This window comes from Engystomops pustulosus, chromosome 2, assembly GCF_040894005.1.
Source record: "Engystomops pustulosus chromosome 2, aEngPut4.maternal, whole genome shotgun sequence".
In the NCBI taxonomy this organism is placed as follows: domain Eukaryota; kingdom Metazoa; phylum Chordata; class Amphibia; order Anura; family Leptodactylidae; genus Engystomops; species Engystomops pustulosus.
Window position 1 is genome coordinate 12,921,427 of NC_092412.1, and position 20,218 is coordinate 12,941,644.

The following is a 20,218-nucleotide window of genomic DNA, read 5'->3' on the forward strand; positions in this document are numbered from 1 at the left end:
ATTTTTATTTTCAATATTTTGTTGCGAATCCTTCGGAGGCAATCACTGCCTTCAGTCTGGAACCCATGGACATCACCAAACGCTGGGTTTCCTCCTCCTTAATGCTTTGCCAGGCCTTTACAGCCGCAGCCTTCAGGTCTTGCTTGTTTGTGGGTCTTTCCGTCTTAAGTCTGGATTTGAGCCGGTGAAATGCATGCTCAATTGGGTTAAGATCTGGTGATTGACTTGGCCATTGCGGAATGTTCCATTTTTTTGCACTCATGAACTCCTGGGTAGCTTTGGCTGTATGCTTGGGGTCATTGTCCATCTGTACTATGAAGCGCCGTCCGATCAACTTTGCAGCATTTGGCTGAATCTGGGCTGAAAGTATATCCCGGTACACTTCAGAATTCATCCGGCTACTCTTGTCTGCTGTTATGTCATCAATAAACACAAGTGACCCAGTGCCATTGAAAGCCACGCATGCCCACGCCATCACGTTGCCTCCACCAGGTTTTACAGAGGATGTGGTGTGCCTTGGATCATGTGCCGTTCCCTTTCTTCTCCAAACTTTTTTCTTCCCATCATTCTGGTACAGGTCGATCTTTGTCTCATCTGTCCATAGAATACTTTTCCAGAACTGAGTTGGCTCCTTGAGGTGTTTTTCGGCAAATTTAACTCTGGCCTGTCTATTTTTGGAATTGATGAATGGTTTGTATCTAGATGTGAACCCTTTGTATTTACTTTCATGGAGTCTTCTCTTTATTGTTGACTTAGAAACAGATACCGCTACTTCACTGAGAGTGTTCTGGACTTCACTGAGAGTGTTCTGGACTTCACTGAGAGTGTTCTGGACTTCACTGAGAGTGTTCTGGACTTCACTGAGAGTGTTCTGGACTTCAGTTGATGTTGTGAACGGGTTCTTCTTCACCAGAGAAAGTATGCGGCCATCATCCACCACTGTTGTCATCCGTGGACGCTCAGGCCCAAGCTCACCAGCCAATTCCTTTTTTTCTCAGAATGTACCCGACTGTTGAGTTTGCTGCTCCAAGCATGTCTGCTATCTCTCTGATGGATTATTTCTTTTTTTCCCGCCTCAGGATGTTCTGCTTCACCTCAATTGAGAGTTCCTTTGACCGCATGTTGTCTGGTCACAGCAACAGCCTTCCAAATGCAAAACCAACCACCTGGAATCAACCCCAGACCCTTTAACTACTTCATTGATTACAGGTTAACGGGGGAGACGCCTTCAGAGTTAATTGCAGCCCTTAGAGTCCATTGTCCAATTACTTTTGGTCCCTTGACAAAGAGGAGGCTATGCATTACAGAGCTAGGATTCCTAAACCCTTTCTCCCATTTGGATGTGGAAACTCGCATATTGCAGCTGGGAGTGTGCACTTTCAGCCCATATTATATATAGAATTGTATTTCTGAACATGGTTTTGTAAACAGCTAAAAACAACAAAACTTGTGTCACTGTCCAAATATTGCTGGCCCTAACTGGTACATTGCCTGTGCCTGCAGGTGAATTCTTTAAGTCATGTCTGGTGAACTCAGTGCTGGGGACATGTGGCCTGGGTGCCCACAAAGAGGGCCCCGTGCCATAGGTTCGCCAACACTGGCCTATAGTCACCGTTCCTCAAATTAGACAATAGTCACAGTGTTCCACGGTAGCTGCAACAACAAATGTAAGAGCTCACCCTTAGATTGCTGATCGTTATGATAAATGAGGCCCACTGACATCAAAAGCTATAGGCGAGAGCAAAACTGTTCCAAGTCCACCAATCAGACTCAGGTTGGGAAGCGTCAGCACCAACACGACGATTACAAAATGCTGACGACATTCCTAATAACGGATTACAGTGACCACCGCCCAGCCACAGATCCGGTGGGGCGGGGGAGGAGAGGCTGGCGGCTCCCCGAGTAGTTTCATCTCCGCACATTCACAGCCAGGCGCAGATCGGGAGCACCACCACATTCAACTCACTCCCAGAGAAAGGAGAAATGGACTCCTCCAATCTCCTTCATAGGAGATTTTACGGACTGTGTACCATCACCCTTACTTTATCTGAGACAAGAAAAAACAAACAAACTAAAAAACAACAACCTGACTGACCCTCCCCATCACAGGGGGTGCAATGGACCAGTTCACTTCCCACCTACTTTTGCCGCCGCCGTCGACGACGACGTTTGCAGAAGGGGGTATTAATGTGTAAAAGTAACAAAATTGTCACAGGTCAGACAGAAGCCCAACTTGAAAGTGCCTTCCGCCTGCTGGAAGCAGCCCCCGGGAGCACAGCGTCTTCCTCACAGTGAACTCCATCTCGAACTAGACTTTCTATCTCAACTTGTCAACCCCACCTCGGGGTTTCCACACTAGGTCAGGACCGTAGACTTGGCTCACTGACACTACACTAAATAAGCAGAGTTGTATCACAATCTAGGCGGCTAGTCTGTGACTGCAGTACTGATTTGTCACGGATAGAAGCAGAATGTTGGACTTCATAGGTGACTTGTCTTCTCCTCTGGGTTCAGAACATGGTCCGTGGTGACCTTTCCCCTCCATGACTTATTGCTGAAGAATTTTTCCCCAGACGTCACATTGGCTCCTTGAAGAAGATCTCTACACTGTGCCTCCACCTGGATAACGAAATGCACTGTGCTGCCACATATTGCAAATATACTGTTATTTATGGCAGTGGGAGAGAGGGTCCAGCCATAACGTTGATGTAAGGATGAAGCGGTCCACCCGTGAGCCTTACTCCTCACACCACAGCCAACCGGACTGTTAATATATACATATCATACAGCAGCATGGTGGCTGAGTGGGTAGCACTTCTGCCTTGCAGCACTGGAGTCCTGGGTTCAAGTCCCACCCAGGTCAACATCTGCAAAGAGTTTGTATGTTCTCTCTGTGTTTGCGTGGCTTTCCCCCCACACTCCAAAACATACTGGTAGGTTGTTTAGATTGTGAGCCCCTTGGGGACAGGGACCAAAATTTGATATGCTTTGTGCAGCGCTGCGTAATCTGTGTGCGCTATATAAATAAAGAATTGTTATTATTATTATAATACCTCTCACATCACACGACACACACAACACACACACACACACACAATATTTGAAGTGTTATTGTAGGGGACACTGGGCGATTCTACAGTTATTGAAGGGGCATCATTGCAGTAGGGGGTCCTGGATGACTGTATTGTTATTACAGGGGGCACTAGATGATGATAGTGTTGTTGCAGAGGTCAAGGGATGAATATAGTGTTGATGTAGGGGGCACTGGATGATGATAGTATTGGTGCAGGGGGCAATGGATGATGATACTGTTATTGCAGGGGGCACTGGATGATGATAGTGATGATGTAGGGGGCACTGGATGATGATAGTGATGATGTAAGGGGAACTGGATGATGATAGTGATGATGTAAGGGGAACTGGATGATGATAGTGATGATGTAAGGGGAACTGGATGATGATAGTGATGATGCAGGGGGCACTGGATGATGATAGTGATGATGCAGGGGGCACTGGATGATGATAGTGATGATGTAGGGGGCACTGGATGATGATAGTGATGATGTAAGGGGAACTGGATGATGATAGTGATGATGTAAGGGGAACTGGATGATGATAGTGATGATGCAGGGGGCACTGGATGATGATAGTGATGATGCAGGGGAACTGGATGATGATAGTGATGATGCAGGGGGCACTGGATGATGATGATGATAGCGATGATGCAGGGGGCACTGGATGATGATAGTGATGATGTAGGGGGCACTGGATGATGATAGTGATGATGTAAGGGGAACTGGATGATGATAGTGATGATGCAGGGGGCACTGGATGATGATAGTGATGATGTAAGGGGAACTGGATGATGATAGTGATGATGTAAGGGGAACTGGATGATGATAGTGATGATGTAAGGGGAACTGGATGATGATAGTGATGATGCAGGGGGCACTGGATGATGATAGTGATGATGCAGGGGGCACTGGATGATGATAGTGATGATGTAGGGGGCACTGGATGATGATAGTGATGATGTAAGGGGAACTGGATGATGATAGTGATGATGTAAGGGGAACTGGATGATGATAGTGATGATGTAAGGGGAACTGGATGATGATAGTGATGATGTAAGGGGAACTGGATGATGATAGTGATGATGTAAGGGGAACTGGATGATGATAGTGATGATGCAGGGGGCACTGGATGATGATAGTGATGATGCAGGGGAACTGGATGATGATAGTGATGATGCAGGGGGCACTGGATGATGATGATGATAGCGATGATGCAGGGGGAACTGGATGATGATAGTGATGATGGAGGGGGCACTGGATGGTGATAGTATTGTTGTAAGGGGCACTGGATGGTGATAGGGATGATGCATGGGGCACTGGATGATGATATTATTGGCGTAGGGGGCACTGGATGATGATAGTGTAGATGTAGGGGGCACTGGATGATGATACATTGTGGCTGCGGCCTCCTTGGATGTCCCTGTGGACGGGGCCGGGGCCGGTGACAGCTCCTCGGGATGTCCTATCCAGGGACAGGGCAGGACGGGGAGGCCGGGGCCGCCTGTGTGTTACCCTCCCGCGCTCTCGGCAGCCCCAGCTCTTCCCCGGATGGGACAATCAGACTTGTGCGCGGCAGATCCTGTGGGGAAGATCCCAGTGACGGTGACAAGTGCGGGGAGGAGAAGCCGGCAGCTCCCGCGCCAGTGCTATCTCCGCACAATCACGGCGATGCGCGGATCGGGAGGACCATGGCGGAGATCCCGGGGCCCCCCTGCCGGCTCCCGCCCCGCGCCTCCGCCAGTGACGGCTGCACACGGTCAAAGAGGTTGTCGGGGAGTGGGGAGTCAGGGGGGGAGCGCGCGGGCCTGTCCGCTGGTGTCCGCTAAGGGGCTGCTCTCCCGGGCAGGGAAGCACACGGGCAGAGCGGAGCTTCCCTCAGGCCCGGATGGAGGGAGTCGGCAGCGGCGCTCAGTGTCAGCCAATAGGGGCGGAGGACGATGCCACTCGGCAGCCAATCAGAGCGCCGCCGTTGTAGATATAAGAGGCGGGAGAGCGCGCTGCTCGCGATTCACGAACTGTCAGCAGAGTTTTGTGTGCGAGTCCCTTCATATCTGAAGATGGCAGAAACCGCGCCCGCCGCCGCAGCTCCCCCTGCCGCCGAACCGGCCGCCAAGGCCAAGAAGCAGCCCAAGAAGGCCGCTGCCGCCAAGAAGAGCGCCAAGAAGCCCTCCGGCCCCAGCGTCTCCGAGCTCATCATCAAAGCCGTGTCCGCCTCCAAGGAGCGCAGCGGGGTGTCCCTGGCCGCCCTCAAGAAGGCCCTGGCTGCCGGCGGCTACGACGTCGACAAGAATAACAGCCGCCTCAAGCTGGCCATCAAGTCGCAGGTCACCAAGGGCACCCTGCTCCAGGTCAAAGGCAGCGGCGCCTCCGGCTCCTTCAAGCTCAACAAGAAGCAGCTCGACACCAAGGACAAGGCGGCCAAGAAGAAGCCCGCAGCGGCCAAGCCCAAGAAGCCGGCCGCCGCCAGCGCCAAGAAAGCGCCCAAGTCTCCTAAGAAGCCCAAGAAGGCTCCCAGCGCCGCCAAGAGCCCCAAAAAGGCCAAGAAGCCTGCAGCAGCGGCGGCCAAGAGCCCCAAGAAAGCGGCCAAGAAGCCTAAGGCCGCCCCGAAGCCCAAGAAAGTCACCAAGAGCCCGGCTAAGAAGGCGTCCAAGCCCAAAGCTGCTGCCGCCAAGAGCCCGGCTAAGAAGAAGGCCGCTACTAAAGCCAAGAAGCCCGCGGCCAAGAAGTAAGCGGGAGCCGCCCTGTGCCCTTCCATATAAACCCCCCCACAAAGGCTCTTCTCAGAGCCACCACCTCCTCCCCGACAGAGCTCTTACCCACAGCCCGCCGCACAGTATAAGCCGCCGGGTCATACCCCTCCAGCCCCCCGCCGCCACCAGCGTCACACTCCCGGGGACGTGGCCGGACTTCCACATGAGTCGTCCGCTCACTATGGGGGGACAGAGCATCCAGGGAGGGGACGAGGGCTTACAGCGTCTACAGGGGGGACGGGGCCGCAGAGTAGAGAGCGGGAGGTGATGGGGATCTATGTGCCCGCGCGTCCTCCTCATTCATTACAGGCGGGGGGGCCAGGAGCAATGACAGGAGGACGGGTGCTGGGGGGTACAGGAGCGGCACCGGGCTCTGCAGTGATTGGGGCAGCGGTTGACACTTCCACGCAGGAGGGGACGTTATCAGCGGAAGTTACGTCGATCGGCCGCTGTTAGCCAATGGCTGCTCGCTGTCTTTCCCTGTGTTTCGGCGGGCTTATAAACAAGCCAATGGAATCGATGGGGCGGGCTATCCCTGAGCCAATGAGGACGAGTGCGGGAGCATAAATATTGCGCTCAGTTCCCGTTTCCACATATCACCGCTATCTGTGTGTGAGAGAGAACCATGGCCAGAACCAAGCAGACCGCCCGCAAGTCCACCGGAGGCAAAGCGCCCCGCAAGCAGCTGGCTACCAAGGCCGCCAGGAAGAGCGCGCCCGCCACCGGCGGAGTCAAGAAGCCTCACCGCTACCGCCCCGGCACCGTGGCTCTCCGCGAGATCCGCCGTTACCAGAAGTCCACCGAGCTGCTCATCAGGAAGCTGCCCTTCCAGCGCCTGGTCAGAGAGATCGCTCAGGACTTCAAGACCGACCTGCGCTTCCAGAGCTCTGCCGTCATGGCGCTGCAGGAGGCCAGCGAGGCCTATCTGGTCGGCCTCTTCGAGGACACTAACCTGTGCGCCATCCACGCCAAGAGAGTCACCATCATGCCCAAAGACATCCAGCTGGCCCGCAGGATCCGCGGCGAGAGGGCCTAAGTCCTCCCCGGGCGGGTACCGTCCCACACAACACAAAGGCTCTTTTCAGAGCCACCCACATCCTCTACAGGACGAGCTCAATAACCTCAAGTGTACCCTGTGGCCGCTCCCAGGCCTCATGCCCATCTGCAGGGAGACGCCGCGGCTGCTAGTGCTGTCAGCGGTGTCCCCTCCCCCCGTGACAGGAATCTCTGAATCCCGTCGTTCCTGACATGACGTCACAATAACATATATCTCGCTAATGTAATGGCTTGTTTCCCCTACGGTTTGTAAAGCGCAACGGAATATGATGGCGCTATACAATTAATAACAACGGTATAGAACGTGTTCTGCCGCAGCACAGACCCTAAACCTCACATATAATAACTAGTCACTGCCGAGCTCCCCGTTCTGCCTCCCTGGTCACACCCGCAGCTGCGCTCCCCGCTCTGCCCCTCTGGTCACAGTGCGAGCTCTATGGGTTCCCTGCCTCCTCAGTTACAGCCACTGCTGCGCTCCTCGGCTACTCCAGTCCTAGCTACATCTGCTCTTTCTATATTTCATCTCCACTTACATCTAGATCTGCCCTTTCTATAGATCATCTCTATGTACAGCTAGAACTGCACCCCTCGGATTGCCCGCCGCCCTCATGAGGCCGGGAGTCTTTGTGCTGGGGGCCGCCCTGCACACATCGATGAAGCAGGGATTGTAGAAAGAGCGGGGAATTCAAAATTATAACACGTTCACTATTCAGCCAATAGGTGGTAAGGGGGAGGAGAGACCAAGGACACGCCCCTTCGTCATCACCAGTAGTCCTCTATCTGGTCCTCTCATTGTGTATATAAAGGAGACCTCGGCAGCCCCGTCCACATTCGTTGTCTCACACACAACAAAGAACATGTCTGGACGCGGCAAAGGAGGAAAGGGGCTCGGAAAAGGAGGCGCCAAGAGGCACAGGAAGGTGCTGCGTGATAACATCCAGGGAATCACCAAGCCTGCCATCCGCCGCCTGGCTCGCAGAGGAGGCGTCAAGCGTATCTCCGGCCTCATCTACGAGGAGACCCGCGGCGTCCTCAAGGTGTTCCTGGAGAACGTCATCCGCGACGCTGTCACCTACACCGAGCACGCCAAGAGGAAGACCGTCACCGCCATGGACGTGGTGTACGCGCTCAAGCGCCAGGGCCGCACTCTCTACGGCTTCGGAGGTTAAGACTCGTACCCACCCGGCTCCATCTCACACCCAAAGGCTCTTTTCAGAGCCACCCACCTCCTCCTAGAGAAGAGCTCGCACTCTGATGCTTGTTTCATACCACTGTCTGTACTGTCACTCATCACTTTCCCTCCAGTTGTCTCCTGTGACTTAAAAGGCGCTGCGGAAAGTGATGGCGCTACAGGAACATAACTTATCGTCGTGCTCCCCGGTGATGGGGCTCGAGCCGGTGCAGTGCGGATTCTGGACGCTAATTAGAGAAGGGCCCGGGCAGTGTCACATACATACAAGCCGCGGCTGCTGCACAACATCTCACCGATCGGAGGAGGAGGGGGCTGGAGCGCGGCTGATGGAGATATCGCGGGTGTGGCTGTGCGCGCCAGAGTCGCATTTAAATTTCACGCTCAATTTCCCCTCCCCCGCACAACGGAGCCGCGCTGCACAATCTTCCCGCCGCGCTGCCGCCCATGGCTTCTGAAGCCTGTGAGTTGCAGCGCGATGGCGATGCGACTGCCACAACATTGAGTGTCTATGCACTGCCCGGGCATCTGCGGAGTTGTAAGCCTTGTCACGCGTTATAGGGCACGGCCGCAAGAAGCGTCTGACACACAGTCACTCGTGGCTTCCTGTACAGGGCTCCGCATCTACTCTAATAATTAAAGTCGTCAGTCAAACACTGACGAGCGGGCGCGCGCCTGCCTGTCATTAAGGCCCCCCCTTCACGGCTATTTATCCTTCATGTTTGTCCCAATAACCATGTAATGTCGCTTAGATTCACTTAGGTGTCATCACTATGGCGCTGTGTACATGATTGCACTCGGGGAAAGTTAGAACATTCCGCCCCGTATGTCCCTGTATCACCGGCCCCCGGAATGTACCCGGGATGGGGTGAGCAGGAGTGACGGTCACATGGAGTGAGATAGAAGGGTGAGCTCTGTTGTGGAGAGGGTGGGTGGCTCTTAGAAGAGCCTTTGGGGTGTTTGAGGTGCCGGGTAGGCAGGCAGGCGCTTACTTGGCGCTGGTGTACTTGGTGACGGCCTTGGTGCCCTCGGACACGGCGTGCTTGGCCAGCTCTCCGGGCAGCAGCAGGCGGACGGCGGTCTGGATCTCCCGGGAGGTGATGGTGGAGCGCTTGTTGTAGTGAGCCAGGCGGGAGGCTTCCCCTGCGATGCGCTCGAAGATGTCGTTGACGAAGGAGTTCATGATGCCCATGGCCTTGGAGGAGATGCCGGTGTCGGGGTGCACCTGCTTGAGCACCTTGTAGACGTAGATGGCGTAACTCTCCTTCCTGGACCTCTTGCGCTTCTTGCCGTCCTTCTTCTGGGCCTTGGTGACGGCTTTCTTGGAGCCCTTCTTGGGCGCTGGGGCGGACTTGGCGGGATCAGGCATGATGCGGCGGTTACTATTATCCGAGACACGGAGAACAATGTCCCGCACCTCCCCGCGCCGCGGTATTTATAGCCGGGCTATGTAAATGAGCGACGCCGGCTGCTCGCCCTGCTATTGGAGGAACGAGTCATGTGCTCTGTGTGTTCACTGCTGAACCACGCCTCCTAATGCTGGTTGGTGAGTCTATGAGCCGCGCCTCTATTGGTAGGATTTCAATCCGGCCAATGACAGAGAGTGAGGAGCAGGCGGGAAGGTATAAGAGGCGGCAGGAGGCGGCTGAGCGGCATCAGTCGTACTGAATCTCTAGCATCATGTCTGGACGTGGCAAACAAGGAGGAAAGGTCCGCGCTAAGGCCAAGACCCGCTCATCCCGGGCCGGCCTGCAGTTCCCCGTCGGTCGTGTGCACAGGCTCCTCCGCAAGGGCAACTACGCCGAGAGAGTCGGGGCCGGCGCTCCCGTCTACCTGGCCGCCGTGCTCGAGTACCTCACCGCTGAGATCCTCGAGCTGGCCGGCAACGCCGCCCGGGACAACAAGAAGACCCGCATCATCCCCCGCCACCTGCAGCTGGCCGTGCGCAACGACGAGGAGCTCAACAAGCTGCTGGGAGGAGTCACCATCGCCCAGGGAGGCGTCCTGCCCAACATCCAGGCCGTGCTGCTGCCCAAGAAGACCGAGAGCAGCAAGCCCGCCAAGAGCAAGTGAGCGCCGCCGCCGCTGCTCCAGCACCCGATCCCCACTACACACAAAGGCTCTTCTAAGAGCCACCCACCTCCTCCTGACAGAGCGGCAGCCCCGGGTGTCTCCCCGGTACATCACACACTCTCTCTATACTGTACTGATCCTGTACTCTCCTCTGCACCGCTATGTGTCTGCGCTCCCCGCCTCTATCCCTCTGCTGCCGCTGTCACTAGTAGCTACAGGCTACATACACCGGGGATGTGACCGCTCGCCCTGCAGGCTGCACCCCCGCCTCTCCGTCATCGGAGGTCGCTGCGTTCTCCCGGACGGGCACGGCATCTCTATGGGGCGGGCAGGCATGGAGGACACTCGGGCTCCTGGCAGGGACAGAGCTGCGGCTGCTGCCCGCTTCTTACGTGGAGACTAACGGCTCTGTGTGTACAGTGAAGCTGCCGGAGAGCCGGCTGCCGCTGACGTCACAAGGGGAGAACGAGCGGGAAATTCAGTTGCTGGAGAACTTAGACCTGCAGGATTGTCCACCAGGTGGCGCCTTTCCTGGAAGTTAGGAGGAGAGGGGGATCTAGGAGGGGCGACTACTTATATTGACAGCCTCCCGGTCTTGGTAGCAATTTAGCAGTGAACGGGGAAAGGAGTCTGGCCAGGCTAAACAGTGCGCTGGGAGGTTGGTCACGGCTTCCATTGCCCCGGGTCACAGTGCCTTCCCCACAAAAGCAAAGTCACGTTAGCAAATATAGTCCAGCACCTGCCTCACAGGAGGACTCAAAAGATTCACGATGCTACCACATTGGCCAATATAACTACAGTGCCAGATCCTACCGTAGCCAAAAATAGTCACAACACCTGACCTCGCGGCAGCCATATTGCCCCCAAGTAGCCTATGGTCACAGTGACCCCAGAGTAGCCAAGATTGTCATACTGTAGTCAGTGACCCAACTGTAGCCAAAATGGTATCCGTTCTACCACATTAGACAAAATAGCCAAAAGCCTGTCCCGCCCGTCAGCCAAATTAAGCACAGCGCCCCCTCAGTAGCCATAATAATCTCAGTGTCCCACATTAGCCAATATAGTCACATCGGCCGCCACAGTAGGCAAGTCACAGCGACGCTGCAATAGCCTATAGCAGTGGTGGCGAACCTATGGCATGGGTGCCAGAGGCGGCGCTCAGTGCCCTTTCTGTGGGCACTTGGGCCATCGCCCCAGCACACAAGGATCTTCCTGCAGTTCCAAGCAACTTAAAAGATGCTGCTTTCAGTCATATTTTGATACTTACTTCGTTACTAGGGACAGTAGGAAGAGGGAGAATGAGTAGACGGGGCCGAATTCTCTTTGGAGGACCTCCTACTGGCCCCACTATTCTCTGTGTACAGAGGGACACGGGAAAGAAGCTGAAATGATGACAATTTTCCAGCTTTTTCTACTGTGTTGCTGTCCTCAGGAGGCCAATATGATTGAAAGTTGATGAAGAACAGGGAGCAATAAGTTACTGCTTTAATTTTTGGATGGCACCTCACGATAGATAAGTGGGGTTTGAGTTGCAGTTTGGGCACTCGGCCGCTAAAAAGTTCGCCATCACTGGCCTATAGCAGTGATGGCAAACCTTTTCGAGACCGAGTGCCCAAATGACAACAAACACGCACATATTTATTGCAAAGTGCCAACACAGCAATTTAAGCAGTAACTCTCTGTTCTACCACAAATCCAATAGAAGAAGACCATCATCAATAAACGGCACCTGCCCGTACCTTCTCAATCTTACTCTTACTACAGTCCGAAGAAGCCGAGGATGTGTTGCTTTGAAATAAAACTTTGAGAGAGGCAGCTACCAGTTAGGGCCAGAAATATTTGGACAGTGACACAATTTTGGCGAGTTGGGCTCCGCATGCCACCACATGGGATTTGAAATGAAACCTCTACAACAGAATTCAAGTGCAGATTGTAACGTTTAATTTGAAGGGTTGAACAAAAATATCTGATAGAAAATGTAGGAATTGTACACATTTCTTTACAAACACTCCACATTTTAGGAGCTCAAAAGTAATTGGACAAATAAACATAACCCAAACAAAATATTTTTATTTTCAATATTTTGTTGCGAATCCTTTGGAGGCAATCACTGCCTTCAGTCTGGAACCCATGGACATCACCAAACGCTGGGTTTCCTCCTCCTTAATGCTTTGCCAGGCCTTTACAGCCGCAGCCTTCAGGTCTTGCTTGTTTGTGGGTCTTTCCGTCTTAAGTCTGGATTTGAGCCGGTGAAATGCATGCTCAATTGGGTTAAGATCTGGTGATTGACTTGGCCATTGCGGAATGTTCCATTTTTTTGCACTCATGAACTCCTGGGTAGCTTTGGCTGTATGCTTGGGGTCATTGTCCATCTGTACTATGAAGCGCCGTCCGATCAACTTTGCAGCATTTGGCTGAATCTGGGCTGAAAGTATATCCCGGTACACTTCAGAATTCATCCGGCTACTCTTGTTTGCTGTTATGTCATCAATAAACACAAGTGACCCAGTGCCATTGAAAGCCACGCATGCCCACGCCATCACGTTGCCTCCACCAGGTTTTACAGAGGATGTGGTGTGCCTTGGATCATGTGCCGTTCCCTTTCTTCTCCAAACTTTTTTCTTCCCATCATTCTGGTACAGGTCGATCTTTGTCTCATCTGTCCATAGAATACTTTTCCAGAACTGAGTTGGCTCCTTGAGGTGTTTTTCGGCAAATTTAACTCTGGCCTGTCTATTTTTGGAATTGATGAATGGTTTGTATCTAGATGTGAACCCTTTGTATTTACTTTCATGGAGTCTTCTCTTTATTGTTGACTTAGAAACAGATACCGCTACTTCACTGAGAGTGTTCTGGACTTCACTGAGAGTGTTCTGGACTTCACTGAGAGTGTTCTGGACTTCACTGAGAGTGTTCTGGACTTCACTGAGAGTGTTCTGGACTTCAGTTGATGTTGTGAACGGGTTCTTCTTCACCAGAGAAAGTATGCGGCCATCATCCACCACTGTTGTCATCCGTGGACGCTCAGGCCCAAGCTCACCAGCCAATTCCTTTTTTTCTCAGAATGTACCCGACTGTTGAGTTTGCTGCTCCAAGCATGTCTGCTATCTCTCTGATGGATTATTTCTTTTTTTCCCGCCTCAGGATGTTCTGCTTCACCTCAATTGAGAGTTCCTTTGACCGCATGTTGTCTGGTCACAGCAACAGCCTTCCAAATGCAAAACCAACCACCTGGAATCAACCCCAGACCCTTTAACTACTTCATTGATTACAGGTTAACGGGGGAGACGCCTTCAGAGTTAATTGCAGCCCTTAGAGTCCATTGTCCAATTACTTTTGGTCCCTTGACAAAGAGGAGGCTATGCATTACAGAGCTAGGATTCCTAAACCCTTTCTCCCATTTGGATGTGGAAACTCGCATATTGCAGCTGGGAGTGTGCACTTTCAGCCCATATTATATATAGAATTGTATTTCTGAACATGGTTTTGTAAACAGCTAAAAACAACAAAACTTGTGTCACTGTCCAAATATTGCTGGCCCTAACTGGTACATTGCCTGTGCCTGCAGGTGAATTCTTTAAGTCATGTCTGGTGAACTCAGTGCTGGGGACATGTGGCCTGGGTGCCCACAAAGAGGGCCCCGTGCCATAGGTTCGCCAACACTGGCCTATAGTCACCGTTCCTCAAATTAGACAATAGTCACAGTGTTCCACGGTAGCTGCAACAACAAATGTAAGAGCTCACCCTTAGATTGCTGATCGTTATGATAAATGAGGCCCACTGACATCAAAAGCTATAGGCGAGAGCAAAACTGTTCCAAGTCCACCAATCAGACTCAGGTTGGGAAGCGTCAGCACCAACACGACGATTACAAAATGCTGACGACATTCCTAATAACGGATTACAGTGACCACCGCCCAGCCACAGATCCGGTGGGGCGGGGGAGGAGAGGCTGGCGGCTCCCCGAGTAGTTTCATCTCCGCACATTCACAGCCAGGCGCAGATCGGGAGCACCACCACATTCAACTCACTCCCAGAGAAAGGAGAAATGGACTCCTCCAATCTCCTTCATAGGAGATTTTACGGACTGTGTACCATCACCCTTACTTTATCTGAGACAAGAAAAAACAAACAAACTAAAAAACAACAACCTGACTGACCCTCCCCATCACAGGGGGTGCAATGGACCAGTTCACTTCCCACCTACTTTTGCCGCCGCCGTCGACGACGACGTTTGCAGAAGGGGGTATTAATGTGTAAAAGTAACAAAATTGTCACAGGTCAGACAGAAGCCCAACTTGAAAGTGCCTTCCGCCTGCTGGAAGCAGCCCCCGGGAGCACAGCGTCTTCCTCACAGTGAACTCCATCTCGAACTAGACTTTCTATCTCAACTTGTCAACCCCACCTCGGGGTTTCCACACTAGGTCAGGACCGTAGACTTGGCTCACTGACACTACACTAAATAAGCAGAGTTGTATCACAATCTAGGCGGCTAGTCTGTGACTGCAGTACTGATTTGTCACGGATAGAAGCAGAATGTTGGACTTCATAGGTGACTTGTCTTCTCCTCTGGGTTCAGAACATGGTCCGTGGTGACCTTTCCCCTCCATGACTTATTGCTGAAGAATTTTTCCCCAGACGTCACATTGGCTCCTTGAAGAAGATCTCTACACTGTGCCTCCACCTGGATAACGAAATGCACTGTGCTGCCACATATTGCAAATATACTGTTATTTATGGCAGTGGGAGAGAGGGTCCAGCCATAACGTTGATGTAAGGATGAAGCGGTCCACCCGTGAGCCTTACTCCTCACACCACAGCCAACCGGACTGTTAATATATACATATCATACAGCAGCATGGTGGCTGAGTGGGTAGCACTTCTGCCTTGCAGCACTGGAGTCCTGGGTTCAAGTCCCACCCAGGTCAACATCTGCAAAGAGTTTGTATGTTCTCTCTGTGTTTGCGTGGCTTTCCCCCCACACTCCAAAACATACTGGTAGGTTGTTTAGATTGTGAGCCCCTTGGGGACAGGGACCAAAATTTAATATGCTTTGTGCAGCGCTGCGTAATCTGTGTGCGCTATATAAATAAAGAATTGTTATTATTATTATAATACCTCTCACATCACACGACACACACAACACACACACACACACAATATTTGAAGTGTTATTGTAGGGGACACTGGGCGATTCTACAGTTATTGAAGGGGCATCATTGCAGTAGGGGGTCCTGGATGACTGTATTGTTATTACAGGGGGCACTAGATGATGATAGTGTTGTTGCAGAGGTCAAGGGATGAATATAGTGTTGATGTAGGGGGCACTGGATGATGATAGTATTGGTGCAGGGGGCAATGGATGATGATACTGTTATTGCAGGGGGCACTGGATGATGATAGTGATGATGTAGGGGGCACTGGATGATGATAGTGATGATGTAAGGGGAACTGGATGATGATAGTGATGATGTAAGGGGAACTGGATGATGATAGTGATGATGTAAGGGGAACTGGATGATGATAGTGATGATGCAGGGGGCACTGGATGATGATAGTGATGATGCAGGGGGCACTGGATGATGATAGTGATGATGTAGGGGGCACTGGATGATGATAGTGATGATGTAAGGGGAACTGGATGATGATAGTGATGATGTAAGGGGAACTGGATGATGATAGTGATGATGCAGGGGGCACTGGATGATGATAGTGATGATGCAGGGGAACTGGATGATGATAGTGATGATGCAGGGGGCACTGGATGATGATGATGATAGCGATGATGCAGGGGGCACTGGATGATGATAGTGATGATGTAGGGGGCACTGGATGATGATAGTGATGATGTAAGGGGAACTGGATGATGATAGTGATGATGCAGGGGGCACTGGATGATGATAGTGATGATGTAAGGGGAACTGGATGATGATAGTGATGATGTAAGGGGAACTGGATGATGATAGTGATGATGTAAGGGGAACTGGATGATGATAGTGATGATGCAGGGGGCACTGGATGATGATAGTGATGATGCAGGGGGCACTGGATGATGATAGTGATGATGTAGGGGGCACTGGATGATGATAGTGATGATGTAAGGGGAACTGGATGATGATAGTGATGATGTAAGGGGAACTGGATGATGATAGTGATGATGTAAGGGGAACTGGATGATGATAGTGATGATGCAGGGGGCACTGGATGATGATAGTGATGATGCAGGGGAACTGGATGATGATAGTGATGATGCAGGGGGCACTGGATGATGATGATGATAGCGATGATGCAGGGGGAACTGGATGATGATAGTGATGATGGAGGGGGCACTGGATGGTGATAGTATTGTTGTAAGGGGCACTGGATGGTGATAGGGATGATGCATGGGGCACTGGATGATGATATTATTGGCGTAGGGGGCACTGGATGATGATAGTGTAGATGTAGGGGGCACTGGATGATGATACATTGTGGCTGCGGCCTCCTTGGATGTCCCTGTGGACGGGGCCGGGGCCGGTGACAGCTCCTCGGGATGTCCTATCCAGGGACAGGGCAGGACGGGGAGGCCGGGGCCGCCTGTGTGTTACCCTCCCGCGCTCTCGGCAGCCCCAGCTCTTCCCCGGATGGGACAATCAGACTTGTGCGCGGCAGATCCTGTGGGGAAGATCCCAGTGACGGTGACAAGTGCGGGGAGGAGAAGCCGGCAGCTCCCGCGCCAGTGCTATCTCCGCACAATCACGGCGATGCGCGGATCGGGAGGACCATGGCGGAGATCCCGGGGCCCCCCTGCCGGCTCCCGCCCCGCGCCTCCGCCAGTGACGGCTGCACACGGTCAAAGAGGTTGTCGGGGAGTGGGGAGTCAGGGGGGGAGCGCGCGGGCCTGTCCGCTGGTGTCCGCTAAGGGGCTGCTCTCCCGGGCAGGGAAGCACACGGGCAGAGCGGAGCTTCCCTCAGGCCCGGATGGAGGGAGTCGGCAGCGGCGCTCAGTGTCAGCCAATAGGGGCGGAGGACGATGCCACTCGGCAGCCAATCAGAGCGCCGCCGTTGTAGATATAAGAGGCGGGAGAGCGCGCTGCTCGCGATTCACGAACTGTCAGCAGAGTTTTGTGTGCGAGTCCCTTCATATCTGAAGATGGCAGAAACCGCGCCCGCCGCCGCAGCTCCCCCTGCCGCCGAACCGGCCGCCAAGGCCAAGAAGCAGCCCAAGAAGGCCGCTGCCGCCAAGAAGAGCGCCAAGAAGCCCTCCGGCCCCAGCGTCTCCGAGCTCATCATCAAAGCCGTGTCCGCCTCCAAGGAGCGCAGCGGGGTGCCCTTCCATATAAACCCCCCCACAAAGGCTCTTCTCAGAGCCACCACCTCCTCCCCGACAGAGCTCTTACCCACAGCCCGCCGCACAGTATAAGCCGCCGGGTCATACCCCTCCAGCCCCCCGCCGCCACCAGCGTCACACTCCCGGGGACGTGGCCGGACTTCCACATGAGTCGTCCGCTCACTATGGGGGGACAGAGCATCCAGGGAGGGGACGAGGGCTTACAGCGTCTACAGGGGGGACGGGGCCGCAGAGTAGAGAGCGGGAGGTGATGGGGATCTATGTGCCCGCGCGTCCTCCTCATTCATTACAGGCGGGGGGGCCAGGAGCAATGACAGGAGGACGGGTGCTGGGGGGTACAGGAGCGGCACCGGGCTCTGCAGTGATTGGGGCAGCGGTTGACACTTCCACGCAGGAGGGGACGTTATCAGCGGAAGTTACGTCGATCGGCCGCTGTTAGCCAATGGCTGCTCGCTGTCTTTCCCTGTGTTTCGGCGGGCTTATAAACAAGCCAATGGAATCGATGGGGCGGGCTATCCCTGAGCCAATGAGGACGAGTGCGGGAGCATAAATATTGCGCTCAGTTCCCGTTTCCACATATCACCGCTATCTGTGTGTGAGAGAGAACCATGGCCAGAACCAAGCAGACCGCCCGCAAGTCCACCGGAGGCAAAGCGCCCCGCAAGCAGCTGGCTACCAAGGCCGCCAGGAAGAGCGCGCCCGCCACCGGCGGAGTCAAGAAGCCTCACCGCTACCGCCCCGGCACCGTGGCTCTCCGCGAGATCCGCCGTTACCAGAAGTCCACCGAGCTGCTCATCAGGAAGCTGCCCTTCCAGCGCCTGGTCAGAGAGATCGCTCAGGACTTCAAGACCGACCTGCGCTTCCAGAGCTCTGCCGTCATGGCGCTGCAGGAGGCCAGCGAGGCCTATCTGGTCGGCCTCTTCGAGGACACTAACCTGTGCGCCATCCACGCCAAGAGAGTCACCATCATGCCCAAAGACATCCAGCTGGCCCGCAGGATCCGCGGCGAGAGGGCCTAAGTCCTCCCCGGGCGGGTACCGTCCCACACAACACAAAGGCTCTTTTCAGAGCCACCCACATCCTCTACAGGACGAGCTCAATAACCTCAAGTGTACCCTGTGGCCGCTCCCAGGCCTCATGCCCATCTGCAGGGAGACGCCGCGGCTGCTAGTGCTGTCAGCGGTGTCCCCTCCCCCCGTGACAGGAATCTCTGAATCCCGTCGTTCCTGACATGACGTCACAATAACATATATCTCGCTAATGTAATGGCTTGTTTCCCCTACGGTTTGTAAAGCGCAACGGAATATGACGGCGCTATACAATTAATAACAACGGTATAGAACGTGTTCTGCCGCAGCACAGACCCTAAACCTCACATATAATAACTAGTCACTGCCGAGCTCCCCGTTCTGCCTCCCTGGTCACACCCGCAGCTGCGCTCCCCGCTCTGCCCCTCTGGTCACAGTGCGAGCTCTATGGGTTCCCTGCCTCCTCAGTTACAGCCACTGCTGCGCTCCTCGGCTACTCCAGTCCTAGCTACATCTGCTCTTTCTATATTTCATCTCCACTTACATCTAGATCTGCCCTTTCTATAGATCATCTCTATGTACAGCTAGAACTGCACCCCTCGGATTGCCCGCCGCCCTCATGAGGCCGGGAGTCTTTGTGCTGGGGGCCGCCCTGCACACATCGATGAAGCAGGGATTGTAGAAAGAGCGGGGAATTCAAAATTATAACACGTTCACTATTCAGCCAATAGGTGGTAAGGGGGAGGAGAGACCAAGGACACGCCCCTTCGTCATCACCAGTAGTCCTCTATCTGGTCCTCTCATTGTGTATATAAAGGAGACCTCGGCAGCCCCGTCCACATTCGTTGTCTCACACACAACAAAGAACATGTCTGGACGCGGCAAAGGAGGAAAGGGGCTCGGAAAAGGAGGCGCCAAGAGGCACAGGAAGGTGCTGCGTGATAACATCCAGGGAATCACCAAGCCTGCCATCCGCCGCCTGGCTCGCAGAGGAGGCGTCAAGCGTATCTCCGGCCTCATCTACGAGGAGACCCGCGGCGTCCTCAAGGTGTTCCTGGAGAACGTCATCCGCGACGCTGTCACCTACACCGAGCACGCCAAGAGGAAGACCGTCACCGCCATGGACGTGGTGTACGCGCTCAAGCGCCAGGGCCGCACTCTCTACGGCTTCGGAGGTTAAGACTCGTACCCACCCGGCTCCATCTCACACCCAAAGGCTCTTTTCAGAGCCACCCACCTCCTCCTAGAGAAGAGCTCGCACTCTGATGCTTGTTTCATACCACTGTCTGTACTGTCACTCATCACTTTCCCTCCAGTTGTCTCCTGTGACTTAAAAGGCGCTGCGGAAAGTGATGGCGCTACAGGAACATAACTTATCGTCGTGCTCCCCGGTGATGGGGCTCGAGCCGGTGCAGTGCGGATTCTGGACGCTAATTAGAGAAGGGCCCGGGCAGTGTCACATACATACAAGCCGCGGCTGCTGCACAACATCTCACCGATCGGAGGAGGAGGGGGCTGGAGCGCGGCTGATGGAGATATCGCGGGTGTGGCTGTGCGCGCCAGAGTCGCATTTAAATTTCCCGCTCAATTTCCCCTCCCCCGCACAACGGAGCCGCGCTGCACAATCTTCCCGCCGCGCTGCCGCCCATGGCTTCTGAAGCCTGTGAGTTGCAGCGCGATGGCGATGCGACTGCCACAACATTGAGTGTCTATGCACT

At 53.8% G+C, this 20,218-nt stretch overlaps 8 protein-coding genes across 11 annotated transcripts in view; 7 read left to right on the forward strand and 1 right to left on the reverse strand.

Moving 5' to 3' along the window:
- LOC140119790 (uncharacterized) overlaps positions 1 to 20,218 on the forward strand; it is an 822,703-nt gene that overhangs the window by 174,343 nt on the left and 628,142 nt on the right. The gene's annotated exons all lie outside the window — the stretch shown is intronic.
- On the forward strand, positions 5,132 to 5,803 carry LOC140119880 (histone H1A-like). The gene has a single exon (XM_072139310.1). The coding sequence runs from the start codon at positions 5,132 to 5,134 to the stop codon at positions 5,801 to 5,803; it is 672 nt and encodes a 223-aa protein (XP_071995411.1).
- LOC140116917 (histone H3) lies at positions 6,450 to 6,860 on the forward strand. The gene has a single exon (XM_072133347.1). It carries the CDS (start codon positions 6,450 to 6,452, stop codon positions 6,858 to 6,860), a length of 411 nt encoding a protein of 136 aa, XP_071989448.1.
- Positions 7,738 to 8,049, forward strand: LOC140116918 (histone H4). Its single transcript, XM_072133348.1, has one exon. The coding sequence runs from the start codon at positions 7,738 to 7,740 to the stop codon at positions 8,047 to 8,049; it is 312 nt and encodes a 103-aa protein (XP_071989449.1).
- Positions 8,660 to 9,458, reverse strand: LOC140119941 (histone H2B type 1-O). The gene has a single exon (XM_072139376.1). The coding sequence runs from the start codon at positions 9,436 to 9,438 to the stop codon at positions 9,058 to 9,060; it is 381 nt and encodes a 126-aa protein (XP_071995477.1). The 5' UTR covers positions 9,439 to 9,458; the 3' UTR covers positions 8,660 to 9,057.
- LOC140116919 (histone H2A type 1-like) lies at positions 9,750 to 10,142 on the forward strand. The gene has a single exon (XM_072133349.1). It carries the CDS (start codon positions 9,750 to 9,752, stop codon positions 10,140 to 10,142), a length of 393 nt encoding a protein of 130 aa, XP_071989450.1.
- LOC140116920 (histone H3) lies at positions 18,081 to 18,491 on the forward strand. The gene has a single exon (XM_072133350.1). It carries the CDS (start codon positions 18,081 to 18,083, stop codon positions 18,489 to 18,491), a length of 411 nt encoding a protein of 136 aa, XP_071989451.1.
- LOC140116921 (histone H4) lies at positions 19,369 to 19,680 on the forward strand. Its single transcript, XM_072133351.1, has one exon. The coding sequence runs from the start codon at positions 19,369 to 19,371 to the stop codon at positions 19,678 to 19,680; it is 312 nt and encodes a 103-aa protein (XP_071989452.1).